General features: G+C 53.1%; 8 protein-coding genes across 8 annotated transcripts; 3 read left to right on the top strand and 5 right to left on the bottom strand.

Moving 5' to 3' along the window:
- Positions 1–1,352: 1,352 nt before the first annotated feature.
- SODALDRAFT_336428 (synaptobrevin) lies at positions 1,353–2,546 on the top strand (the record flags this gene model as incomplete). Its single annotated transcript, XM_028612592.1, has 3 exons — positions 1,353–1,523; positions 1,604–1,756; positions 1,815–2,546. The coding sequence occupies 3 exons, from the start codon at positions 1,353–1,355 to the stop codon at positions 2,544–2,546; spliced, it is 1,056 nt and encodes a 351-aa protein (XP_028470648.1).
- A 119-nt stretch (positions 2,547–2,665) lies between these two features.
- On the bottom strand, positions 2,666–4,665 carry SODALDRAFT_392255 (hypothetical protein; the record flags this gene model as incomplete). The annotated part of the gene is made up of 5 exons (XM_028615254.1): positions 2,666–3,178; positions 3,297–3,539; positions 3,652–3,758; positions 3,856–4,059; positions 4,476–4,665. The coding sequence occupies 5 exons, from the start codon at positions 4,663–4,665 to the stop codon at positions 2,963–2,965; spliced, it is 960 nt and encodes a 319-aa protein (XP_028470647.1). The 3' UTR covers positions 2,666–2,962.
- A 1,181-nt stretch (positions 4,666–5,846) lies between these two features.
- SODALDRAFT_326994 (indole-3-glycerol phosphate synthase) lies at positions 5,847–8,240 on the bottom strand. The gene has a single exon (XM_028610312.1). The coding sequence runs from the start codon at positions 8,201–8,203 to the stop codon at positions 5,885–5,887; it is 2,319 nt and encodes a 772-aa protein (XP_028470646.1). The 5' UTR covers positions 8,204–8,240; the 3' UTR covers positions 5,847–5,884.
- A 546-nt stretch (positions 8,241–8,786) lies between these two features.
- On the top strand, positions 8,787–14,513 carry SODALDRAFT_288420 (hypothetical protein; the record flags this gene model as incomplete). Its single annotated transcript, XM_028608600.1, has 4 exons — positions 8,787–8,857; positions 8,952–9,861; positions 9,915–13,043; positions 13,103–14,513. 4 exons carry the CDS (start codon positions 8,787–8,789, stop codon positions 14,468–14,470), a joined length of 5,478 nt encoding a protein of 1,825 aa, XP_028470645.1. The 3' UTR covers positions 14,471–14,513.
- Positions 14,514–15,129: 616 nt separating this feature from the next.
- On the bottom strand, positions 15,130–15,557 carry SODALDRAFT_269463 (hypothetical protein; the record flags this gene model as incomplete). The annotated part of the gene is made up of 2 exons (XM_028607661.1): positions 15,130–15,318; positions 15,489–15,557. Coding segments are annotated over 2 exons (258 nt in total), but the record flags the coding sequence as incomplete, so codon positions are not given.
- An 802-nt stretch (positions 15,558–16,359) lies between these two features.
- SODALDRAFT_342103 (DUF1771-domain-containing protein) lies at positions 16,360–17,494 on the bottom strand (the record flags this gene model as incomplete). The annotated part of the gene is made up of 3 exons (XM_028613071.1): positions 17,327–17,494; positions 17,010–17,116; positions 16,360–16,905 (listed from the first exon to the last, which is right to left on the bottom strand). Exons 1-3 carry the CDS (start codon positions 17,358–17,360, stop codon positions 16,360–16,362), a joined length of 687 nt encoding a protein of 228 aa, XP_028470643.1. The 5' UTR covers positions 17,361–17,494.
- A 135-nt stretch (positions 17,495–17,629) lies between these two features.
- Positions 17,630–20,133, top strand: SODALDRAFT_375090 (hypothetical protein; the record flags this gene model as incomplete). Its single annotated transcript, XM_028614730.1, has 13 exons — positions 17,630–17,701; positions 17,824–17,909; positions 17,955–17,988; positions 18,066–18,322; positions 18,465–18,522; positions 18,624–18,709; positions 18,810–18,854; positions 18,912–18,949; positions 19,393–19,411; positions 19,507–19,519; positions 19,599–19,653; positions 19,886–19,932; positions 20,074–20,133. 13 exons carry the CDS (start codon positions 17,630–17,632, stop codon positions 20,116–20,118), a joined length of 855 nt encoding a protein of 284 aa, XP_028470642.1. The 3' UTR covers positions 20,119–20,133.
- An 8-nt stretch (positions 20,134–20,141) lies between these two features.
- On the bottom strand, positions 20,142–21,361 carry SODALDRAFT_355025 (hypothetical protein; the record flags this gene model as incomplete). Its single annotated transcript, XM_028613775.1, has 8 exons — positions 20,142–20,303; positions 20,363–20,422; positions 20,483–20,551; positions 20,599–20,792; positions 20,823–20,881; positions 20,948–21,016; positions 21,096–21,115; positions 21,200–21,361. 8 exons carry the CDS (start codon positions 21,359–21,361, stop codon positions 20,142–20,144), a joined length of 795 nt encoding a protein of 264 aa, XP_028470641.1.
- Positions 21,362–21,660: the final 299 nt, after the last annotated feature.

The following is a 21,660-nucleotide window of genomic DNA, read 5'->3' as shown; positions in this document are numbered from 1 at the left end:
AGAGAGGGTATACCTAGATTAGAGCCACGGCTAAAGGGGCTCCGTATAGGTACTAGGCGGGGGCCTATTAGGGTCCTATCGTGGAGGACTCTGGTTCGGGGTATTAAGGGATTTAGGATTTAGGAACAAACTCGGAGGCTAGGTTTCGGAGGAGCTAAGAGGCCGGCACGGATCAGGCGCTCCTAAGAATAGGAGTATCCGGGGGAGGTCGCTATATTAGGTACCTATAGTAGTAGTTATAATAGGTCCCTAGTATAAACCTATAAGGGTCTAGGTATACCTAGTCTAAGACCCCTTAAGGTATAAATAAAGTAAGTTATCACATAGCAAACAGAATAGTCCCTTAAAGTAAATAAGGTAGCCCTCGAGGAAGTAAATAAGCAGCCCTCGAGGAGTAGAGCGGGGTCTTAAGGAGCGAGGGAGCCTCCCCTTTAAAGAAGGGAGGCCAGCGATTAATCTAACTCTTTAGCTACACCCACATTCTAACCCTATTATAATCCTATTATAATTATACCTGGTTTCTTACTTAACCCTACCTTTTCACTCTTTGCGACTACCCATTTGACAGCGCGCTACCTAGTAGGTATTAGATCTAACTACTATAAGGGCGTAACCTCTACTTATAGGGTTACGTGCAACGGCTAGAATGTGGCGTAGGAGGGTAAAATAGGCTTACAAGGGGGGAAATTAGATTATCAGGGCGTAGATTTTCCTAGACTTCGTTATTAACGGCTATAACCTTATAGTATTTACTCTAGAGCTCCTAATTGCGATAGGTTTTATAGATTATAGGCTTATATTCCGATATCTTAATAGTTATTTATAGATTAACACACTATATCGGCGCGGCTAGATAGCTTCTTAATCGGTAGTCGTAATAGTCAAGGTAGGTTATTCACTTAGTAAGTAAGACTCTTAATTATTAGATGAAGCGTAGTTAAAATCATCACAAAATAGGTCAAAATTGATTAAGGTAACTATATATAATTCAAACTATCTTAGACCGTTAGGGAAACGCTACCACCGTATTTTATATAGTGCAGATTCTGTAAGCGTCCACCCGGATTATACTCTTAGCAATCCGGCCCGTTACGTAACCGAACAGACTATGGTCTGTTCGACAAATACCTTATACGGTAAAGATTGCTAGCTACCTACCGTAGTTGGATGGTGGTCTGTGCCACTACAGGGTTGAATAGCTTCAGCCACGGTGGCTTGACAAGTCGAGGACGGCATGTCACTTTAAGGCCGCCACCTTGTTCTACAAGACGAACCTCTCTACGTTGCGTTACCAGCCTCAACATCGTGGTACACGATCCAGCGACCGACCATTACCTACGGAGACATTGACGATGGCACGGCTGTCGTATGCTCTCGGAGTTGCTCCGACCAACACATCAGAACGAAGCCTCGCCGAGTTGACCCAACTTCTCTCCCGGCTCGAAAGCTCGATACTCCGCGCAGATCCCGAACGAGAAAAGCGCCTGCGGTCCGACGAATTCGAACGTACAAAGCTGAACCAGGCAAGCGCGCTTCTTCCTACGTAATGCCTTCCGAACAGGCAGGAAATCTGGAAGGCTGACTGGGAGAATTGCCATCACAGAATCTGGACTATGCACGACAGCTTCTGACAAGACTAGAGCAAGAAGCCCTCGGGGTGAAACTCCATTCAAAAAAGCTAGAAACTCAATCAGACTTGAACCGGAAAAGAGATTTACTCGAGAGGCTTATGGATCGTATGCACGACCTCGAACAGGTCAGGATTTGGACCATCCTTTGAAGCCAGATGATGCAGGCGCTGACATTATTCCCAGCTTCACTACGAGGATGACGATGGATCAGAGGGAGATGACATTCTTAGCGAAATCATGCCGACGCCGAGTGAGAGCGTGGACTCCAGACCTGCAGGGGCTGCGGCAGAGGATATCGAGGAGCCGGAGGCGGATAAGGAACTACCAAGTCGTCCGTCACCGGAAATAGCATCGTCAGCGAACGAACCGCTGCCTGCCGCTTCCACATCGTCAGAGGACGCGACACCGCCGTCGACATTGCCAGCCCCAGAACCCGTTTCCACCATCTCAACACAAACCGTCCGTCCGCGGGGATCTCACCCCGCACCAGGACATGACACTGGCACGAGCACTGCCCGCGCGGCCCTCTTTGCAAACCGCCGCATGAATTCAATATCCAAAGCGCCCGCCACCACCAAGACGTCCACCGCGACAACCGAAGCCATTCTCGACCACCAGCGCGCTGAACAGGACGTCCTGTCCGACTCGATCCTGAAGATGGCTAGCGCCCTCAAAATGTCGTCGCAACGGTTCTCGTCAACGCTCGAGGAAGACAAGGCGGTGCTGAGCCGCGCTGGGGATGGGATGGACCGCACTGAGAAGTCCATGGGCGCGGCTAGCCGTCGGATGGGCACGCTGAGGCGCATGACTGAAGGGAAAGGTTGGTGGGGCCGGATGATGCTTTACGCCTGGATATACGGGCTCATGGTAGCACTCATACTACTTGTTTTTGTGCTTCCCAAATTGAGGTTCTGAATTATGGCATTGGGTATGAATGGCATTGGGAGCGATCGGCGCAAGGGATGGGTTCCTTGCACAGCATAGGCGAACTGGACAAAATGGGTTCACGCGGAGGGCCTTCTTCAGGACATTGCGATATATGAGTTCTCCCTTTCCTCGGTTTCTGAACTGTGCTATGGAGAAGTAGCTAAAGAGGAAGAAAAAAGCAAGAGAGGAAAGGTATCGAAGAGCTCATGGATTCCTGATCCGGGTTTCACTCTCGGATGACGGGTTCTTTAGATGTCATACACATCATCATGGTCGTCGTGCGTATGGTATAAGCACTGTTGATACGACGTGCGACGTCCTTCCCACCTGTCACTGCTGGTTCGTTGGGCCCGGTCTCGATCGCCTTGTTGGCTGTTGTGAGGCCCTGGAGCAGGATGCTCGGATCAACACCACTGTTGATCCGGCCAGTGCGAAGTGGTGTTGGAGCCAGATTGACCATCGTGGCCACTTGGACCCTGGCCTCCATTCTGGTCCAGAGACTCGTCGTACTCGTCGCCGAACAGTTCCTGGTACAGCAAACGAAGCTCGCGATTCTGAACCCAGCACTCTTCGACAGTCCACCCGTTAGCGAGGGATCCGCCAACAGGCTTACCGCCGGTCTTTCCACGCAGCAAAAGGTCAGCGAACATTCTTTATCGCATCTTCAGGGATGCAATCCGCCCTGGAACCACACGATACAGTGACCTGGGGATGAGGGGACGCTGTGTGTGGACTTACGGGGGGCCTATACTGAAAGTGGTAGCCGTCGACACGAGTGCCAGCCTTCCAGATTCTGTCACACCAGTCGATACCCGTCTTCAGTTTGAAGAAAGCCTTGAAACTGGCAAGCTCCGACTTGAAGGAGCCGGAGCAGTCACGAGGCCGATGGATGCCGGCCTCTCGCCAGCACTTGCCCTCCGTCTTTTTGTACATTTTGGCGGCGAACCAGTAGAGTCTCGGTTTGGCGTTGGACTGGAAGAGCTAGATGGTCCGAGTCAGACATTGCACACCTTCAATCTGGCCATGTTGCATCGCAACTCCTCTTGCACTGCACTGATCTATCTGGTTGCAGATATCCGTGGGGCAGACTCACATGCAAGACGTATTTCTCGTGGTCAGTACCAAACTCGTCCTGGGTAGTCCGCGCCAGCTCGGCCTTGTACTCGAAGTTATACTTGTCCACAAAAGTGGTGTACAAGTCTGCGAACTGGTAAGTTTGGACATTCTACACAAGGCCGCTGCCAAATGGGTTGGAATTCGGGAATAGGGGCGGGGCTTCATGCCACGGGGTGCTCACCAGGATTGATCCACCTCTCGCCCATGGCAAGGTTCTTCTTGGCCTTGGTTTTCGCCATGAGTAGTCTCTTCTGAGCCTTCTCCTCGTCTCGAAGGGCCTGGAAGTTGAAGTCCTTTTCCGGGAGCTTGCGATTTCGGTTACAGGAGAAGTCAAGCCAGTCCAGATGGACGATGCGAAGCTTCTTCCTGAGCAGAGCTTCCTTCACTGAGATGAGACAACAAGAAGTATAATAATCAGCCACTGCTATATAAGCACAGCAATATGGACGAGGGCTTAAAGTCCAAGCTCCAGGGTGGAAGAGGAACTTGTGGAAGCAAGTGTACGGGAGGCAGATAAGTCTGAATTATGAGGCAGGGTATTATTTACGAGATTTTATCTCCGAGTATAAGGGAAGGAGGTAAACATATTGGACCCGCGTCCTATTTGGGACACACTAAAGGTCATGACGGTCTCTCCAAAATCAGTTATGTGTGAAGACGACTCGTGGGGGCCGAGAAGCTGTGAACTGAATGTGCCAAGAGTCAGGGGGGCATGTAGAAATTAACAGCTGCAAGAGAACAACCTTCACATAAAGACAAAGAGACAACATAGTGAGGGAAGCATGGAGAATATCTGCTTACTGCGTGGTATCTTGTTGCGAGACTTGTACTGTTCTGTTGTGCATAGAAGGTGAGTGACCGAATCATCCAAGTCCTTGGTAAATCTGCCCTTCCGCTGCGTTATCCATGAGTTGAGGTTCTCATCTGTGAATTGGTCAGGCATAGGCGCCGCTGTGGCAATGACCAAGTTCTTAAAGATTCCTCTGACCATGTTGACTCCTTATATAAAGGACCTCCTTTGTCCAGAGGGAATATGGCGGCGATTTTGGAGATCTTCTGACTTAAGTTTGACTGTCTATATGGGAGAATATTTGGGCCCTAGTATATGTTGACTAGTACATCTGGACGTGGTTGAAAGAACTATACTTGGATTCTTTATCCATTGAAATACTGAGAGCCTGGACTCGAGTTGGCGATGTAGCCTGGTATGATGTCTAGGGTACACCAGCAGTCGAGGTGTAGCAGGAAGCGGTTGAGGACCCCCGATTTCAAGGCAAGGACACCGTGAAGAAAGAGTCTTGAAACTGGTTCAACCACACCAGCACCAACGATAGAGAGTAAGGTCACTTAGCCAAGGCGCGGATGAAGGCAACTGCCAGGGAATTGCCGTAGATATTCGAAAAGGAGGCGTTCGACAAATTCTCGATCCGAGGTTTACCTCCTTCCAGGCTAGGCCTCAAGACGGGAACCACCAGCAACTAGTTATAAGGAAGGCCCAGAAAAAGCTGCAAGAGACTGCAAGAGAAGGATGGTGTAGACTTCCGAGATATGTGAAGTTGCGCAGACCCCAAGCCTTCCAGACAAGAAGGCACAAACCGGCGAGAGAAAGTACTCCCAAGAAACCGTACCAAATATTTGGCTGTTTGCGCCAACTGCAGCTTTCTCGCAGATCGAAATTGGATTCCTAGAGTCTGACCTACAATAAATGAGACGAAGCTGAAGACATCATGTCTGGTCTACGCCTAGAAGGCCCGGAGTGCTCGTGGCTAGGAGGTACGTGGTCTGTCCACGACGACACGACCACGGTAGAGAGACTTTCCGAGAAAAGACGCAGCAGATGAGGTATATCTAGCAAATGATATACACCAAGTAGAAGCTTAGGATAATCGAAACCAGTTGCCCAAAAAGTCGTCGCAGCAAGAGAGTGAGTAGTTTATTCTGTTACTGTCAATGCGGTCTCGTTGGGCATAACTGGACAAAGATACTCAAGGTGGAAATATCATCCTATAAAGATCTGAAATGGAAGGCGGCCAGTGGGGGATGACGACCCGAGGTGCTCATGGTAGACGAAAAATCACGATGGAAGTCAGAGACAAAGCCACATTGCCGATGAGAAAGCACTGGCAAGCAAAATCAGAGACGCTGATGGACAACTACGACTGTCGTGGAACAAGTACAACCATTTGAAACTACCCGTAAATTCTCTAACCCTACCGGTAGCTCTTCGCTGCCTCGACAAATGCCCTGATTTTCTCCAGACTCTGTTTCCCATCTTCCTCAACACCGCTGCTGACATCCACGCCGACAACCCTCCCCCCAAACTCACACACTGCGCGAACAGCTTCCACTACGTTATCGGGGTTCAGCCCACCGGCCAGGATAACCCGAAGTTCAGGGTCCTTGGCCAGCGTCTCCTTGACGCTCGACACATCTAGCAGCTTCCCAGATCCGGCGCCGGAATCCAATAGGGGCAGAGTATGGTAGCCACGTAGGCCGACTCCTACCTGGCCAGGTTTGAAGCAGCGAATGACGGGGACAGGGATCTGACTTGCCCACTCCACCGGCTCATCCCCATGGAGCTGAACCATGTCCAGATTGAAGCGCTTCTGTTTCTCCAAGACCTCGTCTAACGGTTGGTTCTGGAAGATGCCGGCAAGCAAAGGCCGCCGCCTGGGTAGTCTCCTGAGTGCACCAGCGAAGTAATCGACAGCGCCCGTCGCGGGGATAATATCTACTGCATCTTCAGCCCCCGAATTTGACGATGTGTAAGAATGGATGGCCTCTGATATGGCCATGGCAGTCTCGTCGGAGATACATCGTTTCGCCCCGGGAACCAAGCAGACGCCTACAAAATCGGCGCCCGCCTTTGCAGCCTCCAGCGCGGCCTCGGCGGACCTGGTGCCGCAAATCTTCGTGAGGAGCGGCTGCGGCTTTTCTCGATCGGGTCCAGCATCTGATCCAGAACACAGCTGCCGAATGAACTTGCTGGCATCTGGTGCCCTCATGATGGCCTCGCCCACAAGGACGGCGTTCACACCGTCGTTTTTGCACAGCGTGACATCCTGATAGGTGTTAATGCCACTCAGGGCGCAAATGATGGTGTTCTCCGGCACCATGCTTCGTAGCCGGCTCGTCGTGTTCATGTCGACCTCGAAGCTCTCGAGGTTCCGGTTGTTTACGCCGATGACCTTGGACCCCAGCTCGAGGGCTGCTGTCATCTCCTCCGCATTCTGCACTTCAACAAGCGGCTCCATACTGAGCGACAAGGAGTACTTGTACAGCCTCTCCAGCTCTTCGGCGCTGAGCATCTTCACAATGAGCAATACCGTGTCAGCACCGGCTAGTCTGGCCTCCAGAATCTGATACTCTTCGAAAATGAACTCTTTCCTGAGGATGGCTGGCCTGTTGGGCATGCCGTTCAACACTTGCCTGACAGCCCTGAGATCCTCAATGCTGCCCTTGAACCAATCGGGCTCGGTGAGGACCGAAATGACGCTGGCCCCAGCCAAGGCATACTTCAGGGCCTGGGTCGGTGCACTGATGCTGAGGTCGAAGATGCCCTTTGATGGGGAGGCACGCTTTATCTCGGCCATGAGCGCAACATCGAACGGGGTCTGACGCAGACGCTCGACCAAGGGGACTTGGGGTGGTGCACCGTTCAAGTCGTAAGTGGCTTGCAGGTCGGCAAACCTTTGTGAAGGAACCTGTTTCTGGGCAGCGACAGCCTCCCTTCGACGGGCGTATATCTGCTGCAGAATATTGTTTTTCTTGCCGGAAGGGGGAGGCGCAGGGGCCGGGGCCGAGCCAGGAGCACCGTTGGTCCCAGACAGCTTCTGAAGGCGAGCATTTTCCTCCCATGTGCCACCCTGCATATGCAGAAAGTTTTTCAGCATAGTCCGTCCCTCGGCTGTGAGAATACTCTCCGGATGAAACTGAACTCCCTCGATGGTGTATTCTCGATGCCTCACTCCCTGAATGACGCCAGGTGAGCCGTCAGGCTTGGACACCCAGGATGTCACTTCCAGACAGCTTGGGAGGGTGACGTGGGTGCCAGCGAGGGAATGATATCGGGTGACGGGGAGACCTTGGCCGAGACCGGCGTAGACACCCTTGCCATCATGGGTCAGAGGGGACGTCTTTCCGTGCAGCCACTCGCCAGCAGACCCAACCTCTCCTCCGTAAACATCAAAGATGCACTGCTGGCCCATGCAGACACCGAAGACGGGGATCTTGCCAGCAAAGTGCCGGATTGCATCACGGCTGACGCCCGAGTCGGTGGCGGGGTGACCAGGACCAGGGCTGATGATTAGCTGGGTGGGGTTTTTGCCGATAAGCTCCTCGAGCGTCATCTTGTCGTTTCTGTAGACAGTGACGGTCGCGCCCTCGAGGATGAGGTACTGGTAGACATTCCACGTGAACGAGTCGTAGTTGTCAATAAGGATGAGGTTGGAGGCTGAAGGGATTGGCGGCGCAGGGTCTGGATGATGGGGCGAGTGGTCAATGATATCGGTGCCGGAAGAGGAGGGCATGGTGAAGTCGGCCTAGCTCGCCACGACAACGCTCGGGTGGTTGGTTGATGGTGCTGAAGGCTCTCCTGTTTGACGACAGTGAGAGAGATTTGAGGGGGAGAATATACCTACACTAACAATCGTGAGAGGAAGGGGGTCGCTGGCGGGTGAGTCAGCACTTGAAGGCGAAAGTTGGTGTGTCTCCTACAGTGTCTACGTAGATTTTACTGTGTGTATTTGTATTGGAACTCCACCCAATTACAGTGTCAATATGTGTCTCAAAACTCATTTTTGATAGGCACTTCTCGGAAGGTGTAGCCCCAGAGCTCCGTAATCGGGGGCACGACAGTTCCACCGTTGATGTCTTGGTAAGCGTAACGGCAAAACATCGGTACCTTATTTAGACCTGGGTATGGTAATTGCTAGCAGAAGAGTGGAAGTACCTTGTACTTCGTACATTTTACCAAGCTTCAACACCAAGCAACAGCTTCATGCGCGACGATCCGCGTCCTGCCTGCCAACCTGCTTTTTCTTCCTAGCCCCAGTGCCTGATGCAGTCAACCTCCCTTCTAGGCTGCATCGCACGCACTCGAGCACGGCGGCAATGGCTCCAGTGTCGGATCGACTTTACTTCCCCCCTGTGGAAGAATGCCTGAAGGGCGACACTGTCATTCTGTTCGTGGTCCTTAGTTTTTCCATCGCTTTCAAGTCCCGTCGTTTGTTTGCTTTTGGCCCATACGAACAATTCTACTAACATTCCTCAACCCAGCTCCTGGAAACTTGTTGCTGCAGCTTTGACAGATAGCTCCGGGGCGCTTCGCCATACCGAGACCCTTGCACAATTCCTCGCGGACGACCATGTTCGATCCCTCCTTCAAGACCCAAGCTTAGCCTTCGCGGCGCCGAGCGATACGACGAAATCCGACTTTGAAACTCGGACCGCTGCCATTCACGTTACTCCTACAAAAAATGAACATTATGACACCAACGTCATCAAAGCAGACGCAACCTGGCTGAGCAAGGCCGCCAACATTAACCTCGTATCCGCGCTCCGAGTTGTCATTGTCGAGTGCCAGTCGAGACCTGCCAGTCAGCTTACCGGACCCCTGTCCATTCAAGATGCCATAAACCTACAAGAAGCCGTTGGGGTTAGTAACGCGCAGTCTTCGAGCCTAGTCCCGATACCGGGAGCCACGAGGGATGCCGATGCGATATGGGCGGACTTCGGAACGGAGGAGGCACGACGATTGCGCATCTTTCAGACCTACCTCTCCGAACGTCGTTACCTTGTTATGACGGCAGACTTGATCCACGGCGAGACATTATGCAGTGAAGCAAAACAAATCACGTCTGGTCGAAATTCCTCCGAGCCGTCCTACCCTTCCCTGGGAGATCCGTCCAGTTCGGACGAGACTCTTATTGCAAATAATATGAAGGCGCTCACGCGGATTATCGACAGCCTCGCGAACGGTTTCGAGAAGGAAATCAACGACAACAGTCTTCAGGCAGAAGACACAGATCTGAATTGGCAGCGGACCCTGCTTACGGAACTTGTCCATACCCTTTCAGTTATCTTCCAAGCTCTCGACCGCACATCCGATTCGTTCGCTGCGCCCGAGACAGTGATGGAATGGTTCAGCTTGATGGAGGCTTACGTTTTCTTGAATGGGATTACTCTGGTAAGGGTGATGCCAATCCTCCATATGAACTTCCTCAGCTTACATGGAAACAGGTGCACGAAAGCATCAATTCTCTGGTTTTGCCTATCCAAATCTTAATATGCGCGATATGCTTGAGGCTGCTGAACCCAACAAGGTCAATGGCCTTCTTGGCGCAAGAAGTAGACCTGCACCCCGAGGAGAACAACCCGTACTTGAGCTCGCCAGAGGTTCTGGGCAAGATCCATGATGCCATTCTCACCGCAGCTGGAGCCGGCTGTGAGAGCCAGAGCCCCGTCATCTTTGCCTGGGCCGTCATCTCGCACCGTATGGTCGTGTCCCATAGCGAGCGGTCGGAAAAGAGAGACACCCTGCAGAACCAGAAGTCACAGGAAACCTTCGAGTCAGGGGCGCTGCTACGACCCAGCTCAGGCCGTCGGCTTTCGGCGGGGAGCATTGTTTCACTAGACGGGTTGCCCTTTGATGGTTTTCTCGTTGCTTCTGGCCTGAAAGATGACACTCACGTCATTGAAAGCCTCGCACAAGCTGTTACATCGCAAGGTGGCTTATACGATGTCCTATCTCAGATGACAGTGGCTGCCTGCGACCCGAATCAGGGCAGCTTTTCGTCCTCGGTAGCTTCCCGAATACGACTTACCTTCATCGACTTCTTGAAGGCAACGTATCCTCCTGTGGGCTATCAATCAGATCCGGTCACTGCCCTCCTCTCCATCCTCTCAGTTGGACAGGGCTACTGGGATCTCGACCTCTCTCCAAGCAGCTCTCGTCCATCACCCGATGTGGCTTACAACGTTCTCCAAGACACAACCGCTCTGGAGTGTTACTTATATCCGGCCTTTAGTCGTTATCCCTTCGAGTTCTTGCCCTTCTTGAACTTTTCCCGCGCGCTTGCCAGTCCTTCTGCGACTGACGAAAGTGCCGATGTCGTCGTCAACATCCTCCGCAAAACACCCTCTCTCACCTTTGTCCTACCAGACGACTTCCAAGACTTTGAACTCGCCCAGGAGGAGGAAAACACGAACACTTTCCGCTTGCTCGCCGACATTCCTCTTGTGGCCTCTATCTCCAGTCGAGGACGCATTGCCCGCGAGGAGGACGCTCTCAGAATTCCTGCCGGGACCTATGGGCGCTTCGTTACTGATACGGGGAGGGTCGCACTTTTAGAATACGAGCACTCGGCGCTTGCATTCCTCGGCAAACGACTGGAGGTGTATCTCTCACCTGAGAACTATCAGTCCGAGCTCGAAAACATGTCACCTGAGGACGCCGCCGAAGCTATCTCGTTGTTGGCAACTCTCCTCCAGGCAGAGACTCTCAAGTCCCGCAAGCGAGGTCTCCGAGGGGAGGCAGTGCCCAAGCCGGGCCTTGAGCTGCTCGAAGATGTGAGCAAATACACCTCAGGCAGCAAAGATATCATCTCAGTTGTGTGCAATATCATGGATATCCACATGCAAGACGACCAGGCAACCGCCGATGGGCCCGGAATCCTGGTATTACATGCATGCGTCCAATTCCTGGACTCAGTGTTACCTCTATGTCCCACTCGGGTTTGGGCTTACATGGCGCGGTGCGAGCTTTTGAACTCTGAGTCGCGGGCGGGCAAGTTGGCGAGGCTCGTGGGAAACCTCGATCTTTCACCTGACCGGTTCGAGTTTCTCTTGTCTACAGTACGACTCTTCTCCAGCCTCGTGGGCAGCGTGATGAAGAGCGCAGCTCAGCGGAAGTCAGGCGACAAGCTTGTCGGACGCCAGAAGGTGTCAAACAACGTCTGGGTCGGTGTTGCGGACAAAATCCTGGCGACCGTGACCCTTGCGATCGCCCAAGCTGCCGTCGATATTTTTGAGAGCTCCGCAACCTGGCGGTTTCCTTCGGAAGTGCACCAGACACTGTTGATGAAGACCCTCGTTCCTCTTATGGACAGACTCATGATCGACGCCTATGCCATGGGGGGTCATCACGACCCACAGTCCCTCACTACCTGTCTGCAGCCAGCAGCTGACTACGTTGTCGAGTCCTTCCTGGCCGCTTCTAGTGGTTCTCTCAGATTCCAAGCCCTACTCGGGACCTGGATTTCCGGCCTCCAAATCCCGGACTCGACACTTTACGCCGGCAAGCTCCATGCTATCCGAGGACAAGTGATCTCGACAATGAATCTTGCCACGTCTCTGTTGCGTGTTGCTGCCCTCCTCGAGCGGTCGTCGGCCGCATTCGAGACGTACTTATTCAAAGCGACTCCCCTTTTCGCCAGGTTGATCGCAGCAGATGAGGAGTTCAAGCGCCCAGCCATGTCGCTACTTGGAGCTCTCGTTCTCAATGCTGCCACGGTCAGTGGCGATCCCCGGTCCCTGTTTGGTTACCTTGGACCTCTGCTTTCACGGGCATTCCTTCAACTTCTGTCAAGGTTGGGGAAGCCGTTTCTACTACCTTCCGAGGTTCAGGATACGTGGCGTTTCTTCAGCATCATTGTACAGAACCGCCAGCAATGGATGTCGAACTGTCTGCTCACTGGGAGGACTCCCAGGGACGCACAGAATGGGGACAATGGCTCTTCGGCGGCAGTGTCGAAGTCTGTTTTCCAGACGGCGTTGGCCAAACTGGAGTCGATCAACGAACTGGACAGGTCTGAAGCTCTACGGGTCCTAGACTTTGTTGCCTCGGCACAGAATAACTGGCCATGGACGATATTCAGCATGCGGAAAGAGTCGTCTTACTTTGCCTCGCTGCGCCGCTTCATCAAGGATCTGAAGACCGCCTCAGTTGTCGCCAAATCCGATACTACAAGAGCCGCACTGGAAGCCAAAATGGCCGCCTATGTTGCAGATATTTTTGCCATGCAACTATATCACCAGCGCCAGATGGGTCACTCGAAAGAACTGGCGAACAGTCTCATCAGCGACCTCGACTATTATCTGCGAGATGGCGTTGAGGTTGCCAGCTACAACAACTCACTTCACAACAATTTTGCTAGAAATTTCTCGTCTAAATACCCCTGCGTGTCGTTGGACAGCCTCAAGCGGACATTACTGGAGCCCCGCGAGCTCGGAAAGGAGTACTTCTATGCCCTGGATCGTGCGAACGAGATGCTCGATTTCGATCCTGGTTGGCATGGGCGGCGAGACGATGGGTTCCGGAACGAGATGGCCATTGCCAATGCCAACTTATCCCTCGTTGACGCACAGATTGTGAGTATTTCCTTCCTGACTACCGGAAATGCGCGAAAACTTGGCTAACCGTAATCTAGTCGCTGTTCCATGCATGGGAGTTCTTGCTTCTCGAGTTAAACAGCTGCCTTCCAGATAACGAGACAGTTCATAAGCAGATGCTTCAAGTTGCGCTGCAGTGTCTAGACGCCAATCAGTCGGTGCAGGGTCCCGAGAACATCTTCTTGAGGATCGTCGAGGATCGAGCCAACCTAGCATTGATGCTCCTCAAGCGCCTTGTCGGGAGCCCCATAACGCCGCAAGACGTGTATAAACTCCTGGGCAGCCTCTTCGGTGTGCTTGGTGCCATTCAAGATCCGTTTGGAGCCGACTCGATCGAGTACTACCGCACCATCCTCAAAACAGTATACATTGTTTTGAGGCTCCGTCTAGCCGACAGAAAGGACGGGCCCGAGGCACCCAGCTTGGGGGCGAATGGGTCGTCGCCTGCCTTGACACAGACGATTCTGAACCTCCTTGCCAACGTGGTGGCCAAAGGCTTCAGAACGCTGGTGACGCTGGTGCATGAGTCGGAGGCAGCGGTGGCGCCGCAGGATCTGGCCCTACTGACGGCCATTCTCCAAGCCTCCCTTCGCATGCCGGGGCTGGATCAGTGTCAAACACAGATTCTGAACATCATGGCTTCGTATGACGTTATGCACGCAGCTACGGCGCTGTTCTCCTGGTCCGATAAACTGACAGTCGATGGCGACCCCATCTACGGCGAGCTCAGCTTGCTCTTCCTCCTGGAACTCTCGACGCTTCCCATGGTGGCGGAACAGCTGGCGGCCGATGGTCTGCTGAGCCACTTGACATCGGCGAACATTACGAACTTGATGCGGAAAGGCATCGTCTCGCCTTTCTCGGAGGTCGTTGGCGCTCAACGGTGCTACAGCATCTGGGCGAAGGGCGTCCTGCCGCTGTTGCTCAACCTCCTGACCGTGCTTGGCGGCACGGTGGCGCCCGAGGTCGCCTACGTGCTGAACCAATTCCCCCACCTCCTCAAGACGAGCGTGGAGCGCTTCGAAGCCCCCGGCGCCAGCCGCACGGCGTCCCGCGAGGGACCCCATTACGTGACGCTGCTTGCCGTGTCGGAGATCCACTCGCTCGCCCTCCTCACCAAGGTCATCGCCGCCCTGCGCGTCAACAACAGTCGGGACATCCCCGGGGTGCAGTGGGATGCGGCGTCGATGCTGGAGAACGTGGACTTTTGGCTTGCCAGCCGCAAACTGTTGAAGGAGCGGCTCCTACCCTTGGGGCAGCGCGAGGTGGAGTGGCGGGGGATGACGACGGGGAACGGGAACGGTGGGGCGACTGCGGATGAGGGCGGTCCCAGCAACTTGCTCGAGGCGAGGGTTATTTCGCAGCTTGAAACTGCGAGGGATGTCTTGAGCGAAGACTTGGAATGAGCGTTCGGGAGCCGAGGGAATTTTGGTGGCTTGCCCGGTCACGGATGGGAACGGGAATTTGTTTAGAAATAAAACGGTGTCCCGGAGGGGGGGCGTTGAACAACGTGTTTATTTTCAGCAATAGCCGTCAAGAGGTTCATGCAACGACCTGCGTACCCACCTTACCTTACTTAGCCACGTAGCCCTGGTGCTCGAGTGTCACGATGATAACCTAGGGTTTCTTGTGGCGTAAACCATGTTCTCTACACGTGAGTCGATCCAGTGTAATGGCGCAAGTTGGGAGTCGGTAACACTGGGACGGTAATTGGAAACATGATAGGTTATAGATGTATCAGATACAATAAATAGAAGAGTTCTATGCCTGATTGTCCTTTCCGTTGATATGGTACAAGTCGGAATGATCGGCCGCCCTGTTATTTTAGGGGTCGAGTCAAGACGATTCAAGAAACCTGCCAGGTCTCCTTCTCGTCTCTGTGACCATTCACTTCATCCACCCCCCTAGCATTTGGTTTTGTTGTACAGCGTCGATAATGTTGTCGACGGGAAAACGGAGAACACAGACACGCCTTAATCATCCCAGTGCCCGTCCCTCTCGGTGTTTATCATGCAGTAATAGTACCTGCTTGCGTATCGTGAAATAAGGAGCCGCAGAAAAAAGATTACTGACTCTGCATCTTGGCAGTCATCTCGGCATTGAGTTCCTGGAAACGCTCTCCCACGCGTTGTTGCGCGGCCATCTGTTTCTGGATGCAGCGGGAGATGCAGCCTGACTCCCGGGAGGCGAGGGTCTTGGATGTGAAGTCGTCGACGCACGAAGAAAAGCAGGAGTCAACCAAGTTGCTGTAGATCTGTTGTTCGTGGAAGCACCGAGATTAGCTTGCGACCACATGAAGAAGAAGCTAGTGCATGAATTGGACGGAGGGGAGGGCTTTGGACGAGAAGCGTGTCTCCATCCGCGGAGACCAAGTCCAGAGCAAGGGGAGCGGGAGGCGTGTTTGACAAGCGAGGTACGGCTTACGGTCAGGAACTCCTTCATCTGACGCTTCTGGAGGCGCTGCTGGAGCAGGGTTTCTTCTTGCTTGTTCAAGCTGATTTCACCGGTGAGTCCTTGTTAGCAAAATCGGCTGGATAGTGAAGGGCGCAAGAAGCACATCAAATATGGGAGAAGACGCACCCGTCCATCGTTTCTGATTTGGAGTTGTAAATGCGTGTGTGGGAGGGATGAGGATTGATGGTGTTGATGGTCGTCGTTGCGTATTGCAGTTTGGACGACGAGCTGCTTGAAGCTTTTTTTCTCCGACCGCGTAGCGACACACCTTGAACATTACGTAAGCATACAGATCAAGGAACCTTACCTACCTTATCCACCAGGTACGAAACCTTGATCTGATGACATACATTCCTCCGGGCCAGGTTGGGTAAAGTATTTTTGAGCAGAAATTGCGACAAGAAGAAAGCTTTTGTTCGGAGATTGGCTTGGCTGGCATTATATTTCTCTGCCCTGCGGCGAAGGGGTTTTCTCGTGGACAAATAATCACCGGTCCGATCGCACGTCGGCGGCCTTCGTTGACCCCTGGCTACTGGAAGGTACGCGACTCAAACTCGCTTGGCTGGGCCCAGAACGACCTCAGGTAAAAGCTCCACGCTTCAACCGTTGATTTGCAGAGCTATCCATCTACCTTAAGGTACAAACCTCGACTGCTTTCGCCCAAGTACTCCGCAGAACAGCTAAACAAGGTAATTGGGCCATCCCTTTGACATATCCAACGAATTCCGACATTTCTCCCAACGCCCACTGTTGAGGCAGGGTTGAGCACGGGGGGGTAAAAAAAAAAAAAAAAAAAAAAAAAAGAATAAAACAAACCCATAAAAAATGAGATAGATTGCATTTACATGACGATACAGCAATTCTTTTCCAGCTTGCGTACAAGCAAGCCCAGTAAACTGGGCCCGTCGTCTTCTCCTTGCTGCGGTTGCTGGTGCCCGCCATGGCCAGGGTGATGATGAGACTGCTGCTGGCCGGGAGGAGGCATGACGGCCTCACCGCCCTGGAGGTTGATCAGGATGCGTCCCGTGTTATCTTCGTCCGTGGCGTAGCGCAGACCGAGTTCACCACAGAGGCGCTCGACGGCAGGCCTGATGCGCTGCACGCCGTTGGCGCTGTGGTTGCCCTTGCCGACGATGGCATACAGGTGCGAGGCTCCCCTCCGGCGGTCGGCGTGGACACGTGCCTCCAGGATGCGCTCTGCCTCCTCGACGAACTGGCCGTGGAGGTCGATCTCGTCCTCGCCGACCTCGCCGGGGGCGTTGTTGGCGCGGAAGATAAAGTCGGACGCCTGCTGGTTGTAGGCGTCCATTTGGGCCGCGTGCCGCTTGCCCTCGTTGGACAGCTCCTTGGCCGCGGCGCCATCGCCCGCCTTGTATGCCTCTTGGGACTAGTTGAGCTTGGTCAGTGAGAACATGATGGGAATTAGACGGTGTCAGGGCGGCAAGACGGTGATGACGGCGGGGCTGCAGTGAGTTGAAGTAATGGACATACGCGCTCGAAGCATGCGTTGCGCCTTTGCGCTTCCTGGCGAGCTAGGTCGCGGAGGCGGTCATATTCGCGCTCCGTCTCGTCGTCGTCGCTGTCAGTGTGCGCGAAGGCTGTCAATAGGTGTTAGCTTGACAGCCGCTCCACGTAGAAGCCCGAGACGCGAGAGTCCAGCAGTTGAGTGCCGCCCCTGCCCGTGCGCTTGATTCGGACCTGTGGACCTGCGATTGCCCTACGGATATGACGCGGACAATCACTCCATACGGGCTAGGACTAAGGCATTTGGAAGATGACAAAAGGGAAGGAAATGTTGCAAAGCGTACCGCGACCGCCGAGACGCTGCATAGGAATAGCCATATTAGCCGGACGAGAGGAGCACGTAAGAATATTGGGTTCTCCCTAGTACCCAAAGGAAGTGATAAGCGTGCTCGCTCTTACTCTCCGCAGTATTGACTTGGGACACCGAAAAAGGGGCGATGAGGTCCGTTCCTCGCAGACCGACTTGTCGTCCCCGGAATGGTGGCGTTGGTGGCGTTGGTGGCGGTGCCCACACCTTTCAGCCTTGCCCCTTTTTCCATGCTGGGGGCTACGGAGAAATTATACACGTAGAATAGGTAATTTCTACAATGTCACGTACCTTCGGAGTCACTTCTACAGACGCCACATTCCGGCAAAATGTCTTTCAAGAATCGCCATCTGTAAAGCTCGAATGACTAAGGTAGGTATGTTTACTCTCTGCAAGCAGGCCTTTCGTCTCTTGGTGTCTTGAAACCATATTTGCCGTGGTAGTGCCTGGGAACCCCCTTCCTCACTCTTCTAGAAGCATTTCCCCTTCGTCAGGGGATGCGTTACAGCAGGGGTTCAGTCTCCTATGCGAGACGTCCTGATCTTCCTCCCGAAACACGCGTTTGCATCCATGACAAAGGGGAACGAACTCTGATGACGAGCCAGAACCCATAGCGTCTTCTGGAAGGGGAAGCTCATTGTCCAGACAATGCCATGCCTGTCTGGAACGGAAATGAGCTGAGGGAAACCAATAAGATTTGAATGACGGGACCCAAGCCATCAGCGTCAATGGTAGGCATCGTTATTGCTAGAAATGATCCTGGTCGGTTTTGGCTCGGGTCAGCACGTGATATCGCATCGTCTCTATACCGATTCGGATACCACGCCGAGACGGATCAGCAGCTTCTACGAAAGTATGCTGACGCCTCCGTCCGATCTTACGAAGGGTACTGTAGCATCAATCACCTTGGTAGGCTCAAATCTCGAGAGGACCTTGATGGTTACATTGGAAGGGAGTGGCGCGACTGCAATACGTCCAGGACCTCCGGTGTTCTAAATATGATACCTAACGTACCTTACCTTTGATACGCGAAGGTCGATCTCCTGGTGCCGTGCCTTACCTAGTACGGAAGTGCCTTCCGATTATTACTGGTATCGAGACTGAGTAATCATCAGGAAGTCCGTGAAGGACCTCGTACATAACGGCAACCGCCATGTGGCTCCCCAGTTCCTGGTGAGAAATAGCGCGCCGCCCGGCGCCATACTAGTGAGCTAGCGGCCTCTGTACCTCTCCAAACGCCAAATTGCCGTCATTTCGCCAGTATTCACTTGCAGCCGGGGACTGGACGCACATCTGTGCACTATTTGGCTGGCGTCGAGCTCGGGTGGATGGGGGGAAGCACCATCCATCAATTTATGGAGTAATCTATCGTATCGGTTCGATGGCCCATCGTGAAGAAAACCGGGCTTTCCGTGCTTGGGTTCGCGCTAGGCAAAGTACTGTCCATACATCACACTTAGATTTCACCTCTTCTCTAGCTTTTCCTCCCCCTTATTTGGAGACAGGTTCGTCTGGAAGAATGACAGAGCAAAATCAATCATTAAATGTGTTCTTGTGTGCAGCGTCGGCAGTCGACGAAAAGAGTCTTGGTTCTGCTCCGGTGAGCAGATCCTCCGTATCACAAAAAATTGCGAGGGGGTAATTTTCCAGACGACCCACTTACTCCTACTCCGTACACCCGCTTGCAGAAAAGGTACAAAGTGCGAAGGTTCAAAGTACCTACGGAGTACAGGGTACCTTACTTCAGTGTTGCGATCTACGGATACGATACCCTGGCGACCGAACTAGTGTACGGAGCATCACAGCGGGCTCCCCCGGATCTTACCTTATGGAGAACGCTAGCACAACGGTCGGCCCGCACTGTCCAGTACTATGTATTATCTACTCCGTACTCAGTGCATCAATGTACGGATGCGCACGAAGTTACAGTCTCTGGAAATCGCATTGTTATGTAAGGTACATACAGTATTATAAAGGTGAGAACTGAGGATTGAGACTGAAGATACCTGACCCTCTCGAGAACACACACACCTCGCCAACCAGAGTCTAGATCGGAGCACCGGTGACTCCGTCTTCTACTCATAAATTGAGGGAACTAAGACATTTGCGGCGAGTAGCGCCCAGTTGCAAAAGCAGATGCACGCAACAGCCCACCAGCAAAGCGCTTGTTGTGACAAAACGGGACCTTGTCTTGTTTATTAGGTATGTTCTGGGGTTTGTGCTTCGGAGGCCCAGCGGTCATGTCTTAGACGCAGGCCCTCCAGCAGATCGGAGCAGACAGACACATTCCAAATGCCGGACCCTGTCTGGCCTGACGGCTCCTTAATACCTTTGCATGTCTAAAACTCACGGAATCCTACCGTGACACCATTTACTTCGCAGTTAGTGAAAAGAGTGGCCTTTGGCAGAGACGACGAAGTAGTTAGCCCTCGTCCTCTTGCGTTAGACGGGGGTACCGTTGAACCGTTTCATCAATGATGGATGAGGGGCAGTACGTGTACGGACAGCAATAAGCACTTGTTTGACTGTACATAAGCGGACGTGGAGCCGGTCAACGGCAGGACAAACGGACTCGCCCATCGAGTGAAAGAGGCAAACAAGCTCGATGCCATTTATTAATACAGCTAATAAGGTCGGGTTGAGATAATCCACTTGGAGAAAGGCATTGTTCCCAGCGCGGGGTACCTTGCGAGACATCTGTCTTTTCCCTGGTTGGCAACTCAGAAATGCCGCGCTTACGATCAGATGCTCCCACACGAGGATGGGTGAGACGGGCTTTTGTAGCGGGGATTTTACAGGACGGCGGGCGCTTCCTGGTTCTTTTCAATATGACGCCATAAGAACTCACGGATACTGCGACAGGGCTTGTCGCAAAATGTCCGAGCCGTAAGCCTTGTAGGTGCCCATCCCATGACGAGTGAGGCAACAACGAAATATTGAAACCGCCTAGGTAACTGAGAAATGACCAGTCTCCCGACGGGGAGATACAGGCCACGGCAAAACAACGACTTACCAGATTGACGTAGTGGATGCAGCCCTTTTCAACCCCCACCTCCATCTTCACGAAAGGATTCTCGGAGGATGACCAATGAGTTCGAGAGATTCGAGAGGGTGAGGCTATTTACGGACGGACGGCAGTGAGCACATATGCAAGAGAGTTGATCCGCAGCATCCTCTTGGAACCAATATGCCGGAAGAATCGCTGGCCAACAACAGTACGGATAATTGAAGAAACCCGATACGTTGTACCAATATTAGCAGCCACCGCTCCCCGCAGCTGGTAACGCCAGAGACGGACAGTATGGGCTGAACCTCGCCGGCAGAGAACAGGGAGAAAGAATTAAACCTGGCATGGTCGTCCCAGATTTTGATCGTCGAGAAACACATCGTATCAATGTCATATTCGAAACCCGATGCATCGTCGTTGGCGCACCAGATCGGTTCTCAATGAGATGCTTTGGAGGATCGCAAACTCCGGTACTGAAAAGCGACCTTGCATCGGCGCAGGGGGGCTTGCGCATTAGTCAGGGCTCTGGAGAGCCCAGACATCGCTTTAGGATAAGTCGCACCATTGAATGAACGGCGCAGGTCCCCACACGCTAGACGAGTTGTGATTTCGGAGCCGCGGCAGCTGGTCAGTGCCCGAGTTGTGAGGACGTATCCCGCACTGTGTCCGTGCCAGTGTACGAATACTCCGTAGCTCACCGCCCGCCAAAAGCATCGAGATTCAATACTACCTTATCTACCGTATCAGAGGCTCAGCGCCCTAGAGGTTGCTGTGAAAACACGCGCTCTTTATACTGTGTGGTTGTACGAAGTACATACTTGAGACTCGCACTATGCCTGGTACTTTCCGAAAACGAAAATTGTGCAGGCCAGCAGGTGGCCCCTTCAGGAAGCCCACTTCCCAAGTACCCAGGCAACACTCCAGGATCACCCCCCCGGCCACTTCCAGCTGCACCCAGTCTGAACGAGGCATCTCCCATTCGCTCTCTTCACAAGCACCCTCCATCCCGCCCGTCCCCCTTGCCTTTCCTGCCCCCGTTTCCTCTCCACCCGCATTAAACGAACCCCCCCAAGCCCCCTTCGCCCTTTTTCCTCATTCCCAACCCCCAACACCCGTTGCATCCCATTCCTGACCTTCACTTCGCCCAAACCGCCCACGACTTCGCTTTGTGTCTCTCCTTGTTTTTCGCTTCGTTATTTTCCTTTTTTTCTTTTTCGCTAGAAAATTATCGTCAATTGAACGCGTCGTCTGGTTCAAGACGGATAAATTGGTAAGTCACCGCACACTCTCCTCTCCCACTTTAC

This window comes from Sodiomyces alkalinus (genome assembly GCF_003711515.1).
Source record: "Sodiomyces alkalinus F11 unplaced genomic scaffold SODALscaffold_1, whole genome shotgun sequence".
Taxonomy (NCBI): domain Eukaryota; kingdom Fungi; phylum Ascomycota; class Sordariomycetes; order Glomerellales; family Plectosphaerellaceae; genus Sodiomyces; species Sodiomyces alkalinus.
Note: the sequence above shows the minus strand (reverse complement) of the source record. Positions and strands in the feature narration are given on the sequence as shown.